Source organism: Terrapene carolina, unplaced genomic scaffold (assembly GCF_002925995.2).
Source record: "Terrapene carolina triunguis isolate 2854851 unplaced genomic scaffold, T_m_triunguis-2.0 Scaffold111, whole genome shotgun sequence".
NCBI lineage: Eukaryota > Metazoa > Chordata > Testudines > Emydidae > Terrapene > Terrapene triunguis.
This window is the reverse complement of record NW_020664462.1, coordinates 15,070,173-15,090,466: the sequence shown is the minus strand read 5'-3', so window position 1 is coordinate 15,090,466 and position 20,294 is coordinate 15,070,173. Positions and strand designations below refer to the sequence as shown.

General features: G+C 39.9%; 1 protein-coding gene across 1 annotated transcript in view; it reads left to right on the top strand.

Annotated features, from left to right (window-relative positions):
* PAXIP1 (PAX interacting protein 1) overlaps positions 1-16,868 on the top strand; it is an 88,700-nt gene extending 71,832 nt beyond the window's left edge. Inside the window, exons 16-21 of the mRNA XM_024217541.3 lie at positions 5,116-5,284; positions 9,705-9,805; positions 11,393-11,527; positions 11,625-11,700; positions 13,782-13,842; positions 14,640-16,868. Coding sequence (XP_024073309.2) covers positions 5,116-5,284; positions 9,705-9,805; positions 11,393-11,527; positions 11,625-11,700; positions 13,782-13,842; positions 14,640-14,655 — 558 coding nt within the window. The 3' untranslated portion in view covers positions 14,656-16,868. The remainder of the gene's footprint in view (positions 1-5,115; positions 5,285-9,704; positions 9,806-11,392; positions 11,528-11,624; positions 11,701-13,781; positions 13,843-14,639) is intronic.
* Positions 16,869-20,294: the final 3,426 nt, after the last annotated feature.

Genomic DNA, 20,294 nt, shown 5'->3' with positions numbered 1-20,294 from the left:
AAGGGTGGTGTCCAAGCTCCAGATACAGCTTGAAGTGGTTCAGGGGTCCCAACATAGATTGCTGGATATCTTGCAACCTTTGGGTCCCAGTTGAGCAGCCCTCCCTATCACCAAGGCCAATCATGGATCCAGCTAGAACAGTGTGGGCACACTTCTGCTTCTTGCACTCCCACCCCAAAGAGTGCTGAGAAGCACTACTTTGTTCCATTTAAAGGGACAGAGTTTCTATTCTCTCACTCATCATCCAACTCAGTGGTGGTACAAGCTGCCACTGAAAAATCCAGGCTGCAGCACCCCAAAACTACACCCTCGGACTGGAGTGCCAAGTGACTAGTCCTTCTAGGAGAAAAGGTGTTTGCCTCTCTCCAATTTAGAATTTCAAATTATGAGGCCCTTCCTCCTAAATACAACGCCACTAATTATGCAGAGTTTGTTGGATTTTAAGGACAAGCTCCCTCAGGAAGATAGAGTTCAGTTCCAGTCCTTAATTGATGAAGGAGAATTAGTGCCCAAAACTTCTCTCCAGGTTGCAGTAGATGCTGCAGACTGTGGCCAGAGGGATGGCTGTGGCCATTGTCCTGAGGAGAGATTCCTGTTAGAATCCTCAGGTTTCCCTGGGGAGGAGCAGAGTACCATTCAAGATCTCCCCTTTAATACAGTCAACCTGTTCAGTGAAAAGACTGATGAATCTCTCCACTCTCTCAAGACTTGAGTTTGTTGTCTGGCTATCTCTATCCATAAACCTAAGAGGAACCATCACAAGCAGTGGTACAGAGTTTGACCATCTCCTCAGTCATTTTACCACTAGTGCTCCCAGGATCCACCACACAAACAGACAGTACAAAGGCCAAGGTACACAGCTCCTGCAACATCGACTGGCACACCTTACTCTCACCGAAAGAATTTCTTTTGATGGGACTGTTGAGACCTGTATCCCTTTATTGGTGCCACATCATCCTACCCGTCAGTTTTTTGGAGGCCACCATACCCAATTTGCCCACAAATGGAGGGCTTTCACAACAGACAAATGGGTGCTGGAAATCATTCACTATGGCTATCTGATCACATTTCTATCAATCCCTGTCCCCAAACTTCCTTCCTGGCTCCTTTGCTGGGTCTAGTCACACAAGGAAATTCTGCATAAGAAGTGGACTCCCTTCTCCACTGGGGAGCCATAGAAAGAGTTCCTTCTCAGCATCAAGGGAAAGGATTCTACTCCCCATACTTGTTAGTCCCCAAAATGAATGGGAGATGGAGTCTGATTCTCAACCTCTGCCAACTAAATATATTATTCATCCAAAAAATTAAAATTCTGCATGGTCACACTGGCATCAATAATTCCGTCTCTGTAATTGGGCAAACTGTTTGTTAAATAGTTTGCCTTCTTCAATGGAGGGAATTATTGATGCCAGTGTGACCATGCTGAATTTTAATTTTCACATAGACATTCTTTCATATAGACATTTACCCATCCCACAGAAGGTTCCTCTTTGGTGAAGACAATTACCAATTCAGAGCCCAGTTTGGCCTAGCTACGGAACCCCGGGTCTTTGCAAAAGTCTTTTCAGTGGTGGCAGCCTGGATAAGAGGAAGTTGGTTTTCCATCTTCCTGTAACTTAACAACTGGCTTATGACAGTGTGGCGGGGCAATGACTCACTGGTGCAGCGCCTCCTGCTGGTCATCTCAGGAATTAGCTCTTTCCAACCCAGAGCGCCTTCTGCAGGCCGGTAACTCGCACGCCGCTGGCCCCCATGTCCCTCCTGGACCCCGGTGCCCCTCTACTTCAGGGTTCTGCCCCCAGCAGCAACCCACTGTCTCTGGGTCTCCCCTCCCAGGGGAACCCCCAACCCTCTATCCCTACCTTGCCTCAGTGGCTACTGCCAGTCATCATCTAGCCCCCGCTCACTGGGGCAGACTGCAGTCTGTAAACCACTCGTCATCAGCAAGGGGGTTAGGATCTGCTGCCTTTGCCTATCTCTGGGCTGCCTTTTGTAGGCCCTTTACCAAGGCCTGCAGCCTGGGGTTTTTCTAGGCTGGAGTTCCCCATCTCCCACTGCCCTTCCCCAGCACTGCTCCACCCTAGGTACCCTTCTCAGCTCCCAGACAGCCAGGTCCTTCTCTCTCAAAAAGCTAGAGAGAAAGTGTCTTCCAGTCTCTGGCCCTCAGCCCTCTTATAGGGCCAGCCGTGGCCTGATTGGGGCGTGGCCCCACCTGTGGCTGCTTTCCCCTAATCAGCCTACCTTTTCCCCCACCCCAGCCCTCTCCCAGGGCTGTTTTAAGCCCTTCAGGTCATGAGCGGGGTGACCACCCCGCTACAGACAGGCAGATCATAAAGGAAGTCCAGTTGGCTACCCAATTCCTGCTCCATTTACTATCTCCCTTGGGAATTTGTGTCACCCAAGAAAAGTTCATTTTGACCACCACAAGGTCCATAGAGTTCATGGGAGCGACCTTGGACATAACTACAGCAAGAGCCTATTTACTTACCAAGATATTCCATGCAATGGAAGAGCTCATAAAACAGGTCATTCTCTGACCTCTGACTTCGGTCAGAACTTGCCTTTCCTTTTTTGGTCACATGGCCTCATGCACACATATGACACCATTTGCCAGGCTTCATCTTTGTTGCCTGCAAAATCAGTCCATCTTCTCACCAGAAAAAGTCCATCTCAATGCCAGAATAACTGTTCCATCCAAGTTTCTGGCCTCTCTCGTCTGGTGGACGAAGCTGGAGAAAGTTTGAGTGGGAACTCGTTTGCTCACACCTACAACTGAGGCAACGATTGCTACTGATGCCTCACTCTTAGTTTGGGGAGCTCATATGGACAAACATACTGCATAAGGCATCTGAACCCCTTGGGGAGTCCAGGGTGTCTATCAATTTACTGGAACTAAGAGCAGTCCACCTGCGGGCAATGCTTTCCTCCCAATCATCTGGTCCCAGGATATCCAGATAGTGTGGTTGTCATATTGTCTAACATTATCTTCCCTCATCCCATGACGACTAAATTCCTGAAAGGACTTCTTAGATCCTTCCCACCGCTGGTGAAGCCAGTTCTTCATTGGGACCTCAACCTCATTCTTTCTTCTCTCTCCAAACCTCCTTTTGAACCTTTAGCCACATGTTCTGTGTCCCATCTGTCAATGAAAGTTGCCTTCCTGGGCACCATCACATCAGCCAAGAGAGTCAGCGAGCTGGGAGCAATAATGGCAGACCCACCATATACTGCCTTCTATAAAGAAAAGGTCTCTCTTTGGCCCCACCTAAAATGCATCACCAAAATAATTCCAGAGTTTCACATGAATCAAATCATCCAATTTAGGGATACTTTTTCCCAAAACTGCATTCCTCTGATGAGGTGAGAGAAAGCTTCAATCTCTGTACATCCTAAGAGCACAGGCATTTATCTGCAAAGAAAAACGGTGATTAGAAAGACACCTAGACTTTTTGTTACTGTAGCAGAGAGATTGAGTGGTCAAGCTATATCTGCACAGAGACTTTCTAAATGGATCTCTGATTGCATTATCCTTTGTTACCAACTAGCTCACATCCCTGCCCCAGAGAGGGTGAGGGCCCATTCCCCCAGAGTGCAAGCAACCTCTACTGCATGTACGTGAGACTAGACTACTGCATCTCTACAAGAGAGATATAGGGCAGCTATCTGGAGCTCCTTTCACACCTTCACAAAACATTACGCTTTGTTCCAGTCTTCTACTACAGATGCAACTATGAGGACAGAAGTATTACAGTCAGCCATCATTTCTGCATCCTTGCACCCATCTCCTGTTTGACTACTGCTTGCTAATCTCCCACATGTGGAATACACATAGGAACTATCACTGGAAGAAGAAAAGGAGGGTACTTTCCTGTAACTAAAGGCTCTTTGAGATGTGCGGTTCCTATCTGTATTCCACTACCTCTCCTCCATCCCCTCTGCTGTAGATCATAACTGGATTTGTGGTAGGAGAAGGAACTGGAGAGGTGCCAGTCTGCACCGCCTCCCATATATACCCTAGGTTCAGAGCATGAGGAGAACTGTGCATGTGCGGAACAATGTACTCTGCTTAGTGAAAATCTCCAGACTCAGGCGCATGGTGTGTATGCATACCCACGTGTGGAATACAGATAGGGACCACACTTCTAGAAGAACCTCCAGTTACAGATAAACGTTATACAGTATAAATGGAGGTTACTTATCTAAACAAAAGCTCACTGTTGTTACAATTGTTTTGTCTTTGATATTTACCTGGCATAGATTTGTAAACCTATTGAAACTTCCTACATAAAATAAATGGGTGTTTTTTAAAGTGTGTGCACTTCATAGATGTACCAATTTGACATTTATAAGATTCATATATGTGCCCTATAGGAAGTGAATATTGGGGTGTTTCATTGGTTTGGAATGAAACTTTCACATCTTTCCTCAGGCCCAGATAGTTTTGCCTGAACATCGCCCAAGTAAGCATGATATGAGGAGGGTTTGCTGGGGTGTCACGGAGTCTGCCTTCCTTAGTACCACCACCAAGGTGCTAGCAATCAACAGAGCATCACTATAGAACTCCATAGCAGCTAATGCAGCCTCTGAGATGCAATAGTTTGATAACTGCTTTATGCTTCCCACTTTATCCTTTTTAATGTTTTTATTAATGTAATCTTAAAAAAATAAATGATAAAAGGAGTAGAAAATCTGACCTGTGAGCAAAGGTTAAACAACAATTGCCATGTTTAGTCTTGAGAAAAGAAGACTTGGTTGGTGGAGGGGAGGGAACAGTCCTAATAGTCTTCAAATATATTAAGAGCTGTTATGAAGGGGTCAATTGTACTGCATCTCCACTGAAGACAGGACAAGAAGTAATGGGCTTAATCTGCAGCAAGGGAGATGTAGGTTAAATAGTAGGGAAAGCTTTCCAACTATAAGGATAATTCAGCACTGGAATAGTTTTCCAAGGGTGGTTGTGTAATCCCCATCATTGGAGGTCTTTAAGAACAGATTAGGTAATCTAGATGATCTAGGTTTATTTGGTCCTGCCTCAACAGAGAGGACTGGACTAGATGACTTCTGAAGATCCCTTCTAGCCCTACATTTCTATAATTCTATGATTCTAACTTTCAGAAACTCTACATTCTTGGGGGTGAGGTAGCAGAATCTGCACAGAAATGCACACATCTAGTTGCCAGCAAAGTGACCCGTACTGTAAAGTTCCTGACAGCAATTTCAGTAGTCAAGCACATAGTAACTCCGGAGTGGTTAGAAGAGTGTTTCAAATGCCAGAAATTTGTTGGTAAGTGAATACTAGAGTCACTCATATAGATAAACTGAACAATATTTTTTTAAAAAGTATGCAAGGGTGGTAATTATATTTGAACAAAACATATTTTTTTGTGATTGACTTTGTTTAGACCGCTATTTTGGAATGTGATATTAGGCATTCAATTATTGTCTGAATAAATTGTACGTAAAACTTCAAACATAATTCTCCACATAGTTGACAGCTAAGACTTTAGCAGTCTGTTTTGTATTTTAGAAGCGACAAAATGTTTAATTTTTAAAAAATATTTCATGGTTGAATAAGGGTTCTGCTATCAGTGTAGTGCTATCATAGGAACAAAATTCACTTTGGTTTTCTATTAACTTTTTCTCTTTCAATTAAAGCCCTCTGCCTTCAGCTCTCCACATGGTTTAATACCAATTACTTCACCCAAAGGAAAGAAAACTAGTTCCTTTTTTCTTAACTTTTAATAACATTATTCCTTTGTTTTAAACGTTCTGAATGATCAAATAGCATAGTATGCACTAATATTACTTAAAGCCTTCATAAGCCTCCCTCCCTTTTCTTTATTTCTGTTCTCGGTATAGCCAACCATAATTTTAACTAGTGCTTCATCCACTTGCACTTCTGCTGCTTTTTAGATGTCTAGGTTGGTTGGTTGGTTTGTTTGGGTTTTTTTAGGGGGAGGGGGAGATTGTTTAAAAAAAAAAAACTGCACATTTTTTGCATTATGTTGGTAGGCATGACTATAATGTAGACAAAGAAAAAATAACTAATGTTGATCCTCCCTTTTTTTTAAATCAAGTTAGGTGTGCTTAACAGGAATTTTTCTGAAGTAAAGATGAAAGCTTGAGTCCAATGCACTTGTGGATAAAAGTGCATTTAGGACTGGAAGTGTGTGTGTGTATGTGTGTGTATATATATATATATATATATATAATCCTAGCAGGTAATCATCAAGGGATCCATCCCCCTGTCGCTCATTCCCAGCTTCTGGCAAACAGAGGTTAGGGACACCATCCCTGCCCATCATGGCTGTTAGCAATTGATGGACCTAGCCTCCATGAATTTATCTAGTTCTTTTTTGAACCCTGTTATAGTCTTGGCCTTCACAACATTCTCTGGCAGAGTTCCACAGGTTGACTGTGCATTGTGTGAAGAAATACTTCCTTTTGTTTGTTTTAAACCTGTTGCCTGTTAATTTCATTTGGAGACCCTAGTTCTTGTGTTATGAGAAGGCATAACTAATACTTCCTTATTTACTTTGTCTACACCCATCATGATTTTATAGACCTCTATCATATCCCACCTTAGTCGTCTCTTTTCCAAGCTGAAAAGTCCCAATTTTATTTTAATCTCTCCTGATATGGAAGCTGTTCCATACGCCGAATCATTTTTGTTGCCCTTTTCTGAACCCTTTCCAATTCCAATATATCTTTTTTGAGATGGGGTGACCACATCTGCACGCAGTATTCAAGATGTGGGCGTACGATGGATTTATATAGAGGCAATATGACATTTTCTGTCTTATTATATCTATCCCGTTCTTACTGATTCCCAATGTTCTGTTAGCTTTTTTGAGTGCCACTGCACATTGAGTGGATGTTTTCAGATAACTAGTCACAATGACACCAAGATCTCTCTCTTGACTGGTAACAGCTAATTTAGACCCCATAATTTTATATGTAGAGTTGGGATTATGTTTCCAATGTGCATTATTTTGCATTTATCAACATTGAATTTCATCTGTCATTTTGTTGCCCAGTCACCCAGTTTTGTGAGATCCCTTTGTAGCTCTTCACAGTCTGCTTTGGACTTAACTATCTTGAGTAGTTTTGTATCATCTCCAAATTTTGCCATCTCACTGTTTACCTGTTTTTCCAGATCATTTATGAATATGTTGAATAGTACTGGTCCCAGTACAGAGCTCTGGGGGACACTATTTACCTCTCTCCATTCTGAAAACTGACCATTTATTCCTACCTTTTTGTTTCCTATCTTTTAACCAGTTACCAACCCATGAGAACACCTTCCCTCTTATCCCCTGACAGCTTACTTTTCTTAAGAGCCTTTGGTGAAGGACCTTGTCAAAGGCTTTCTGGAAATCTAAGTACACTATATCCACTGGATCCTCCTTGTTCACATGCTTGTTGACCCCCTCAAAGAATTCTAATAGATTGGTGAGGCATGATTTCCCTTTACAAAAAACACGTTGACTCTTCCCCAACAAATGATGTTCATCTATGTGTCTGACAATTCTGTTTTTTATTATAGTTTCAACCAGTTTGCCTGGTACTGAAGTCATGTTTACTGGCCTGTAATTGCAGGGATTACCTCTGGAGCCCTTTTTAAAAATTAGCGTCACATTAGCTATCCTCCAGTCATTTGGTACAGAGGCTGATTTAAATGATAGGTTACAAACCACAGTTAGCAGTTCTGCAATTTCACATTTGAGTTCCTTCAGGACCCTTGGGTGAATACCATCTGGTCCTAGTGACATATTACTGTTTGATTTATCAATTTGTTTCAAAAGGTCCTCTAGTGATACCTCAGTCTGGGACAGTTCCTCAGATTTGTCACTTAAAAAGAATGGCTCAGGTTTGGGAATCTCCCTCACATCCTCAGCCATGAAGACCAATGCAAAGAATTCATTTAGTTTCTCTGCAATGGCCTTATTGTCCTTGAGTGCTCCTTTAGCATTTCGATCATCCAGTGGCCCCACAGGTTGTTTAGCAGGCTTCCTGCTTCTGATGTACTTACAGATTTTTTTGCTATTACTTTTTGAGTCTTTGGCTAGCTGTTCTTGAAATTCTTTTTTTGGCCTTCCTAATTACATTTTTACACTTCACTTGCCAGAGTTTATGCTCCTTTCTATTTTCCTTACTAAGATTTAATTTCCACATTTTAAAGGATGCCTTTTTGGCTCTCACTGCATCTTTTAGAGCTTAGCCTCTTACAGTTGGTATGGCTAATTCCACTTTTTCATGTTCTCTGTATTATGTGTGTATATATATCTTCTTACTATATGTTCCATTCTATGCATTTGATGAAGTGGGCTGTAGCCCACGAAAGCTTATGCTCAAGTAAATTGGTTAGTCTCTAAGGTGCCACAAGTACTCCTGTTCTTTTTGCGGATACAGACTAACACGGCTGCTACTCTGAAACCTGTCAATTTTTGTGTAGTTCCCCTTTTTGAAATTAAATGCTACCATGTTGGGCTGCTGTGATGTTTTCCCTGCCACAGGGATGTTAAATTTAATTATATTGTGGTCATATTATCAGGCGGTCCAGCTATATTCACCTCTTTAATCATATCCTGTGCTCCACTTAGAAACTTTATCTCTGCATCCTGTCCTGAGGTGATATGTACCCAGTCAATATGGGGATAGTTGAAATCCCCCGTTATTATTGAGTTTATTTTTATAGTCTCTCTAATCTCCCTGAGCATTTGACAATCACTATCACCACCCTGGTCAGGTGGTCGGTAGTATATCCCTACTGCTATATTCTTATTATTCGAGCATGAAATTACTATCCATAGAGATTCTATGGTACAGTTTGGTTCACTTAAGATTTTTACTTCATTTCATTCTACCCTTTCTTTCACATACAGTGCCGCTTCCCCACCAACACGACCAGTTTTGTCCTTCTGATATATTTTGTACACTAGTATTACTGTGTCCCATTGATTATCCTCATTCCACCAAGTTTCTGTGATGCCTATTTTATAGCAATATAAAAACTTGTCACTTTTTAGCTGTCTGCCATTACATGATGTAATTGAATGGGATTCTTTTTCATGTAACTGTTTCTCATCATATCCTACGCATATTTTATCATCTTCCATCCTCTCCTCCTTACTAGGACATAGAGAATCTCCATTTATAGATCCTCCCCTAAGGGATGTCTCTGTCCAAACCATGTGCTTCTCCACCCCTGTCAGCTTTTCCCCAGCCCTTAGTTTAAAAACTGCTCTACAACCTTTTCATAAATGGGGATAAATGCATTAATGTGGCTTGAAGCTCTCCAGTACAGAAGTTGTGGGGCCCATATAGGATAGAAAATGCTGTGAAATGTACAAAGTAAACACAGCAAAAATACAGAAATATATTAAGAATTTTTGTCAGTCAGTAATTTTGGTTGATCCTCAATAATAGTAAAATTAAATAATAATAAAAACACATTTTATACAGGGGTCGTGACTTTTAAATGGACAACATTGTTTAGTAGCTTGACTTCAATAAAAGGCAGTTTTTTATTAAAAGCAATGAGATTATGCTCATGTTACATCAAAGCAAGTGAGGTTTTTACCAAATTTTTTACCATTCGTTTTTGATAACAATTTGAAATAAGGTTTGAATCTGGGTAAAGGGTTATGTTGACATCTTTTCTTCCTTTGTCACATATGTAACGTGTATATTTTCTTTTCCAGATGAGCAGAACTTCATGCTCCGAGATGCAGAAGCTGAGGTGCTTTTCTGCTTCAGTTTAGAGGAGTCTCTAAAGAGAGCACAAGTGGCTCCGCTTTTTAAGGTACACACTTTTTAATAACATGCGTAAATACATATAGTTTTTTCATTGCTACAATAAAAGACAAAACATGCTTGGTCACTCATTTGATCAATCTTAAATGTATTTTTCTGATAATTATCAATGCTTTTTCCAAACATGTGCTTAAGTAATAAGACAGCTTTCCTGGTAGGCATGCGCATAGGCCAGAAGGCAGAGTAACACAAAAGGCTAAAAACTCAGGTGTCTAAAACCAAATGAAAGAACTCCCTGGAGTGTGTTATTGCTATTAGCTGAAATTTATACATGTACTTATAGGGGAAACAATCTTGCATGTATGTTTTCTGCACAATGCTGATACGTGTGACATTTTTATTGTTAGCATTGAATTAGAGTTCCACTTAGAACCAAAGTTTTAATGCAGTTTCATAATCTTTTAAAGCAGTTTGACTTCTTAATAGAAAACATATATGCAAGCTAGTTTCATCTGTATAATCACTTTACTTTCAGACTCCTGTTAAGAGCAGAATGATATGATTCTTCTAAGAATATTTGTATAGGTAGATTTCTAAATATTTCATGTAAAACTTACAATGAAATAACCTGAAAATTACTAAAATCATATGTCAGATAGTGTTGCTATTGGAATATACTACATCTGTGTCACTATTGGTTTTATTCTTATACTTAAAGAAAAAGAAAAAGTTGGCCTTTCTGTGCCATGTTTTCACAGCAAACAAGAAAACCATTCACCTTTGTCCTGAGAGCAATACATAATGAGACATACCTCATCTAAAAGATGACTTCCCTGAACTTTGTCCCAGGATTGTGCATTATAAGAAACAATTTTAGATTTGGAGTGGAAGTGTTGTTTTAACAGAGACCAATTTACTTAGGCATGTCAAAATAACTCTTTAGGGATTGAGCATAAAACCTTTTGCACCTGGCATAGTTCAGTCAGAAATTCGGAAGCCAAAAATAATGTAAAATTTCAATTTTTTTCTAGAAGTAAAGTTGGCTGGAGGATCAGAGAAGTTAAAATAGCATCTCTTTACCAGTTCAGATGGCAAGCAAGTAGGAACAGATAAAATACACTTTATATAATCACCTTTATTAACAGTCTCAAGCAGGCATAAAGCTAGTTGTAGTTTTGTTGGCAGACCATAGAAATTAGTGGTTATAAACTGGACAATAAGAAATTGTCAGTGAAACTAGATAGCTAGATAGAAATTAGATAGAAATAGAAATTTAGTGGTTATAAATTGGAAAATAAGACTCACCTTTTCTTTGTAGAAGTCCTTTTGCAAGCCGTTGGGCAACCACACAGTTGAAATAGGGGTGTTTCTTTTTGCTGTTTAATATTCATTAAGAAAATATTTACCATTTGAAGGTTTTATGGTCATTATTGTAAGCGTCACAGAAAGATTTGAGGTAAATAGGGGTAGATCTTCAGTTAGTGTAAGTTATCATAGCTCTTAATGGAGCTATGACCGTTTACACCAGCAGAAGATCTGCTTCATACTTTTTAAAATGACCCTTGAATTATAGTGGATGTCAGCACTATACACATATCAGACGCTAAAGGATCAAAAGTTGTACTTTTTTTTTTAGGGGAAATATTTTTACATTACACCTGGAATTTGTCCTAGCCTTTCCACCATGAAGGCAATTGTGGAATGTGCAGGAGGAAAAGTATTATCCAAACAACCTTCTTTTCGAAAACTTATGGAACACAAACAAAACAAAGTGAGTACAGTATCACTTGGCTTTCTAAAAATGATGTATAAAATATATTGTTCTCTTATTTGAACTCATATTTAGTTTTTTTTTTTTTTTAATTTAGAGTTTGTCAGCGATAATCTTGATATCCTGTGAAAATGATCTTCACTTATGTCGAGAATATTTTGCCAGAGGCATAGGTACGTGTGAACTGCTAATAGAATTCCAATTCATAATTTGCTTACTGTATTTATTTTTCATTGTATAAGTACATACACCCATCACTGGGAACAGTCATAGATTAAAATACAGTTAAAGGAGTACTGTCTACTTAAAAAAAAAAAAAAAAAAAAAAATCAAATGTGATGAAGCATCTTTTTAATCGTATGTCCTTGGTTTTAAAATAAAATATATAGGGCTTTTCTGCTTACCTGCTGATGTTTGAGCAGGCCTGTTACTGTCACACAATAGTTCAGACCCCTGTCTTATCCTTCCTGCCATCTTGTTGTGCAAATTTTCTGCTGCTTTTCAGTTTCAGCTCTGCTACTGCAGAATACTCTTCCAGGACCAAAAAGACTGCATGTTAGTTATCATACCAATTCATAAGACAGGAAATGCAGTTGACTAGCAACAAATGCACAAACTGCATATCTTTCTCTGTTTTAGGTTTATTTTCTGATCTTTGTATATCTCATAAAATCATTATAATTTAAATAGTAGGTACAGCATTTTCAGATGGAAATGTGATTTTGAAGTTGTCAGTGTCTCCAAGGCAGAGTAATCAACAATTTTTCTTCAAGTAGTGTCCCTATGGGTGCTTCATTCTAGGTGCGCTTGCTCCTTCTGCGCCTTTAATTGGAGATTTCACATAAGTGTCCATTTGGCCTGTGCATGTGTGTTACCCAGTCTCATGCTCCACACCGTGGTTATATGGTGCTCTGTGGGCAAACCACCCTCAGTTCCTTCTCAATCACCTCAGTCTGAGACAGAACCTTAGCAGTCATCCGTATTGATTTTTACCTCAACTGTGACCCCCTAGCTACTCAAACGAGAAGAAATGGTTACTCAGTGCAGGGAACTGGTTCTTTGAGAGGTGTTTCCCTGTGGGTGCTTCACTATTCGCCCTTTTTCCCCTCTGCTTTGGAGTTGTGTGCTATGGAGCTTCACAGTAGAGAAGGAACTGAGGACAGTTCTGCACAGCGCTATATGCAGCGCTCCATGTGGAGCATGAAACTACGTAGCATATGTGCAGGCCAAACAGACACTGCTATGTGAAATCTCCGAACAAAGACAAGAGGGGCGCAAGTACACCGAGAGTGGAGCACCCATTGAGATGTGTCCCCCTAAGAACCACAGGCTGAGAAACCATTTCATAGACCCACCAATGACTGATATGAGGCCATCATTGAAGGGCAGGGTTTAAACACTTGGGTCTGTGTTTACTCTGAGGTAGGGGAATTGCCTTGGTACCAATCCTGAAAGATCTGAAGAAAATAAATTTGTCAGCAGGACAGAAGAACACTTCAAACACTAAAACTAATCCTGCACTAGAGAGGGGATAAACGGAGAAGTTCTAAATCTGCTGCGTGTAGCAGGGAGGACTGTATACAGTTCCAACTCGCTGCCATGGGCAGTCAGAGAGAACTGAGTGGCAGTTGGGGCTGCACCCCCTTTTATACCCTCGGGTTTGGGGAACTGGGACATGCAAGGTGCATGTGCGGACCCAGTTGACACTGCTGGCCAAACTTTCTGAACCTGCATGCATGAGATGCCCAAACTCCAATAGCGGGATCCACACAGACAATACTTGCACATCGATATACAGTAGCCACAAATATGGACCCAGTGTAATAACCAACAGTAATCACACTTCAGACAAAAAAACCACAACACCTTCCTAACCAAAGCTTTGATCCTGTGGAGAGACCCCTCTCCCCCTGCACTCCTGTAGTGCTTCAGTGACTGAACTGCACTCTCATGGTGCTTCAGTGATTTACAGGGTTCTTCTCAAACAGAACTTTGTGCAGGATCAGGGCTCATTTCAGGCAAGTGGTCAAGCAGATAGGCCAAGTCAGTATACTTGAGCTGTGTCGCACTGGTAGAGGAAATAGGGTCAAAGTAAAACAATCCCACAGAGAATGCCCGTCTTCCAGTTCTTCAGTGTTCAATTCTAGGTCTGTCAGTGGACATATCTCAGCTGATCCCCCATGCTCCTTGCGATGTAGAGTGAAGAAGGCTCTCTGTAGTATATTAATCTTGTATATTTTTAAAATATTTCTAGATGTCCATAATGCTGAGTTTGTTCTGACTGGAGTACTTACTCAAACACTGGATTATGAATCATATCCTTTTTATATGAAAACCAAGAAATGTGATTGTTGGGAAAGGTTTTACTAAATGTATTTATATACTAGGAGACAAGGTAAGTTACTACGTTAGTCTGTTGTTTCTGGAGACGTAGGTTCAATTTAAAGTAGAATGAATTTGGTGACTTTTTTCCAATCACTCATATGTGTAGTCTCCTCTATGTCATATTCATCCTCCTCCCTTTTTGCACAGTTGGACCTATCTAGACACAGACTGCTTTGTCTTGAATTTAAGACTTGGGTGGATTTGTGGAAAACATACTTGCTGTTTTCCCAGTACTTGACAGATTACTTCAGATTCCCCTGAAGCAGAGAACCCTATGGGGTAGGTGAGTTGGGGAATGATCTGAATAATTAATTTTAAAATGACAGCTTTTATCCTGATTACTGAAACTAAACATTTTTGGATTGCAATAATGTATCAAAGATGGATAAAGAAGGTACTACATAAATATGATGTAATTGATTAGGGGGGGGGGGGGAAGGGACCTTAAAAATTTGTGGCTTGTTTGAAGTATATTCTAGAAAAGATTACTCTGAACACAAAAAAAAGTAGATTGAACAATAGCAACATTTTAAGCAAAAGTATAAATTCTATCTGTCAGTGGTTTCTAGAAGTAGCAAATAGCTCATTAGTCCAAAATGTTGTAAACCCTGTAGATATCCGTAATATTCGCCTAAGAAAAGCAAATATTATACTTCTTTGAGTTAATGTTTTATGTAAATTTTTTCTGCACTGATTTTTCAAAGTTGTTTTCCCTTAACAAACTTACATATAAATTTACTTGATGGATAGTAAAATGCCTTATTGCTTCGGAGTCATTGGAGCATTAAATCTAGCTGTTCCAGCCACCGTGTAAAGTAACTAATACTTCCTGTGAGTGCTGTTTTCCAGCTGTGTTCCTTGGGATGATGAGCAGTTAAAAGCAGGAAAGCAAAAAAAAACTGCATCTTTTTTAGGATGTGTAATTTTATTATGAGGAAACATAATTTACTATGTTTTGTATTATACTACGGTTTTAAAAGATCCCGTTTTAGATATCATAATTAATTAGTTTGCTAGTTTTTAAATATTTTAACTATGGTACTTCAATCTAAAGGAAAATTTGGATGTGAAAATAAAAATAAAAAGGGCTTGCTGTCTCTTAAGTTATGGATTTGAAGATTGAAAATGTTTTGTACTTTATTTTTATTTCTTACACTCTATTTTCTTTTATATTGGTATTTTGCCCAAGTTTTAAATAAATGTACTATAAATGTTTTACTCTAAATTTTAGTGGTGTTTTTTTAAATATTGTGCAGTTATGGCACTCTGGTAAAAGAAAGCGAATCATTTTTCCAAGTGGTGTGAGATTTTAAGTTTACTTTTTGGGGTATGTTAATATATAAAAGCCAGGTAAATTAAAAGGAAATTCTTGTAAGTGTATAAATGTGTTCCTTCCAACACATTTATAAACTTGGAGGGAGTGACTACAGCCCACACACTCGTAATACTGTTGTGATAACTTTCTTCTGTATAATCAATTTTATGAAATAAATATTTTTAAAAATCTCTCAAAATTATTTTTAACTTGTATTTTATCAAAAGTGAACTGTTCTTGCAATACACATGCCATTACATCTACTTTATCGCTTTAGATTCTTAATCCTGATCAACAAATAGATAAAAAACCCAGTCTGAGAGCACCTACATTTTGCTTAATCAGCAAGCAGTTATGTCAGGGGAGAGGCATTCTGTTTGCTTGTGAAGCACCATGCATGCTGACCCAGTGTAACTCTTGCATTTAAATGTGCTCTGAATTGCTCAAAAGTATTTTGAACAGTATCTAACCATGTGTTTTAGCAGGCACTATGTTCTTATTTAGACACCCTTGTTGAGAAGATTTTGCAGATAGTAATATCAAAAAGTGAGCAAAGCTGATCTTCAGTTTGTCCATAGAAAGCTCGGTTTATATCGTACTATTTAATTTATATAAGTATTTAAAACTATGTATTTTGTGTTTTAGAGAATGCATAAAATCTCTGTGGTAATTGACCTCTTTCTCTGTTGCTTCCCTTCTGGGAATGTTTAAAGTTAAGCATATGGTTAAGTACCTTGCTGAATTGGAGTCCTGCACTCTCTGATGTGATTTCTTAAGCATTTTTTGCTCCTCCTTGGGGTTACTATAATACATGAAATCTTCAAACTATACAGTCTGTTTACTGCTAAACTTAGAGCTGGATAAAATGACTATTTTTTTTTTGCCAGTTCTAGTGATATCTATTGGAATTTTTTGTTGTTGAAACATGTATCATTCAAAATAAATATTGATTCTTCATTGAGAATTGCCTCTGCAGATTCTCACTCTTGGGCATGTGCACATTGTCAGTAAGAGCTTTGAAACTGTTTAAAAAGCAGTGAATGTTGGTACACCATGTACGTTTCTAGAATCTGAACAGGAGTACTTGTGGCACCTTAGAGACTAACAAATTTATTAGAGCATAAGCTTTCGTGGGCTACAACCCACTACTCTGAAATCTAGAATCTGAGTATTAAGTGTGAGGATATTTAAGAAAACAGCCCGGTTGTCCTATGTTGTTTTCTTACCACCCTGGGCAATAGGTCCCTGAACTATCACTTCCGTTTTCTTTAGCATTGTAGTTTTCACTTCATATCTTTTTACTCTGAGTAGTGATTTTTATGTGTGGGGTACAGAAAATACACGATGGTGACAATAGTGAGACAGGTTTCATCGGCATGAGTTTTGGTATGGCTACCCTATCACAAGTGACAAAGCCACGAGAAATAAGTTGTCTCTTGCTTCAAGGCAGGTGGAGAGGCTGAAAGGGAGCAGAAGTTAACCAGGATCAGAACAGGAAAAGTTCCACCTCCTTGTGACACCAAAATGGGATGCCATTCAGCAAGTTTTGCAACCCTTCATAATATGATCTCTTTCTTGCAGGGTGTCATAACTATAAAGGGAAGGGTAACAATCCTCCTGTGTACAATACTATAAAATCCCTCCTGGCCAGAGACACCAAAATCCTTTTACCTGTAAAGGGTTAAGAAGCTCAGGTAACCTGGCTGACACCTGACCCAAAGGACCAATAAGGGAACAAGATACTTTCAAATCTTGGGGAGGGGGAAGGCTTTTGTTTGTGCTCTTTGTTTTGGGGGTTGTGCGTTCTTGGGACTAAGAGGGACCAGACATCAATCCATGCTCTCCAAATCTTTCTAAACAAGTTTCTCATATTTCAAACTTGTAAGTAATAGCCAGGCAAGGCATGTTAGTTTTATCTTTGTTTTCTCAACTTGTAAATGTTCCTTTTGCTAGAGGGTTTACCTCTGTTTGCTGTAACTTTGAACCTAAGGCTAGAGGGGGTTCCTCTGGGCTCTTTGAATCTGATTACCCTGTAAAGTTATTTTCCATCCTGATTTTACAGAGATGATTTTTACCTTTCTTTCTTTAATTAAAAGCCTTCTTTTTTAAGAACCTGCTTGATTTTTCCTTGTTTTAAGATCAAAGGGGGTTGGATCTGGACTCACCAGGAAATTGGTGGGGGAAAGGAGGGGGAATGGTTAATTTCTCCTTGTTTTAAGATCCAAGGGTTTGGATCGGTGTTCACCAGGAAATTGGTGGAGAAGTCTCTCAAGGCTACGCAGGGAAGGGTTATAGTACTTGGCAGGGAGATATTCTGGGGGGGGGAGGTAGACAGAGTTTCCCAAATGACTCCTAAATAATTTGGGTGGTGGCAGTAAAACCAGATCTAAGCTGGTAGTTAAGCTTAGAGGTTCTCATACAGGTCCCCACATCTGTACCCTAGAGTTCAGAGTGGGGAAGGAACCTTGACACAGGGTTTGATCAGCAGTGAAATAATTCTCATTGTTGACGTTTAAATTATCAACAGTATTTTTTTGTTTTTAATTTTAAGACTTCTGGGAGTCAAGGAAACGGGTGGAAAAATGCAGCAGGAGTCAACTGGCTGGGTATTTCCTGATGGGTTATTGTTTTCATTCAAGCAGTAAGGAACTTCTACTGTGTATTGGCAGTTTTTCAAAGAGACATTATAAGGGCACAAGAGCAAACTATCCCACTGTGTAGGAAAGATAGGAAGTATGGCAAGAAACCACCGTGGCTTAACCAGGAGATCGTCAATGATCTGAAACTCAAAAAAGAGTCCTACATAAAGTAGAAACTTGGACAAATTACAAAGGATGAATATAAACAAACACCACAAGCATGTAGGGACAAAATTAGAAAGGCGAAGGCACATAATGGCCTGGTCTACACTGGGGGGAAGAAATCGATCTAAGTTACGCAACTTCAGCTACATGAATAACGTAGCTGAAGTCGACATACTTAGATCGACTTACCGCGGTGTCTTCACCGCGGTGAGTCGACAGCTGCCGCTCCCCCGTCGACTCTGCCTGTGCCTCTCGACAAGCTCAAGTTCAGGGGTCGACGGGAGAGTGCTCGGGAGTCGATTTATCGCATCTAGACTAGACGCGATAAATCGTTCCCCACTGGATCGATCGCTGCCCGCCGATCCGTCCGGTAGTGAAGACATACCCAATGAGACTAAACTAGCTAGAGACATAAAGGGTAACAAGAAAACATTCTACAAATATATTAGAAGCAAGAGGAAGACCAAGGATAGGATAGGCTCATTACTAAATGACGGAGGGGTTGAGGAGGCAATACCAGAAAATGTGGAAATGGCAGAATTACAAAACAACTCTTTCGTTTCCAGTTTTTACCAAAAGTTAGCAGCAATCGGATGTCTGACATAGTGAACAGCAGTGAAAATGAGATATGATCTGAGGCTAAATTAGGGAAAGAACAAGATAAAAATTGCTTAGACAAGTTAAATGTCTTCAAGTCACCAAGGTCTGATTAAATGCATCCTAGAATACTCAAGGAGCTGACTGAGAGGTATCTGAGCATTAGTGATTATCTTCGAAAACTCAGGGAAAATGGGAAAGATTCCAGAGGACCAGAAGAAGGCAAATATAGTGCCAATCTATAAAAAGGGGAATAAGGACAACCTGTGGACTTACAGACCAATCAGCTTAAACTTCAGTATCCAGAAAGATAATGAAGGAAATAATCAAGCAATCAGTTTGCAAACACCTAGAAGATAATAAGGTGATAAGTAATAGTCAACATAGATTTGTCAAGAATAAATCACGTCAAACCAACTTAATAGCTTTTTTCACAGGGTAACAAGCCTTGTGGATGGGGGAAGTGGTAGATGTAGTATATCATGACTTTAGTAAGGATATGTCTATACATACAGTGCTTCAGCAGCGCAGCTGTACCAATGGGAGGGAGCTCTCCTGTATAAAAGAACATAAAAAACCCCACCTCCATGAGCGGTGTAAGTTATGTCGGTGGGAGCAGCTCTCTTGCCGACATCGTGTGGACAGCGCTAATGCTTATGTCGGTGTAACTTATGTCTCTGAGGGGGGTGGAATATTCACACCCTGAGCAACATACGTTTTGCCGACATAGGCTGTAGTGTAGACAGCCTAAGACTTTTGATAATGTCTCGCATGACCTTCTCATAAACAAACTAGGAAATAAAGCCTAGATGGAGCTACTCTAAGGTGGGTGCATAACTGGTGGGAAAACTGTTCCCAGAGACTAGTTATCAGTGATTCACAGTCAACCTGGAAGGGCATATTGAGTGGAGTCCTGCAGGAATCTGTCCTGGTTACAGTTCTGTTCAATATCTTCATCAATGATTCAGATAATGGCATAGAGAGTACACTTGTAAATTTGGTGGACAATATCAAGCTGGGAGGGGTTGCACATGCTTTGGAGGCTAGAATTATAATTCAAAATGATCTGAGAAATGGTCTGAAGTAAATAGAATGAAATTCAGTAAGGACAAATGCAGAGTACTCCACTTAGGAAGGAACAATCAATTGCAAACATACAAAACGGGAAATGACTGCCTAGGAAGGAGTACTGCGGAAAAGGATCTGGGATTAATAGTGGGTCACAAGCTAAATTTGAGTCAATAGTGTAACACTCTTGCAAAAAAAGCAAACATAATTCCGGGATGTAATAGTAGGAGTGTTATAAGCAAGACACAAGAAATAATTCTTCCCTTCCACTCCACTGCACGCTGATAAGGCCTCAGCTGAAGTATTGTCCAGTTCTGGGCGCCACATTTCAGGAAAGGTATGGGCAAATTGGAGAAAGTCCAAAGGAAAGCAACAAAAATGATTTAAAAAGGTGATCTCTGAGGAAAGATTGGAGAAAAAAAAACTGGGTTTATTTAGTCTGGAGAAGAGAAGATTGAGGGGGAACATAGTAGTTTTCATGTACATAAAAAGTTGTTACAAGAAGGAGGGAGAAAAATTGTTCCTAACTTCTGAGGGTAGGACAAGCAGCAATGGGCTGAAAGCTTCCCAACTGTCAGGGTAGTTAAGCACTGGAACA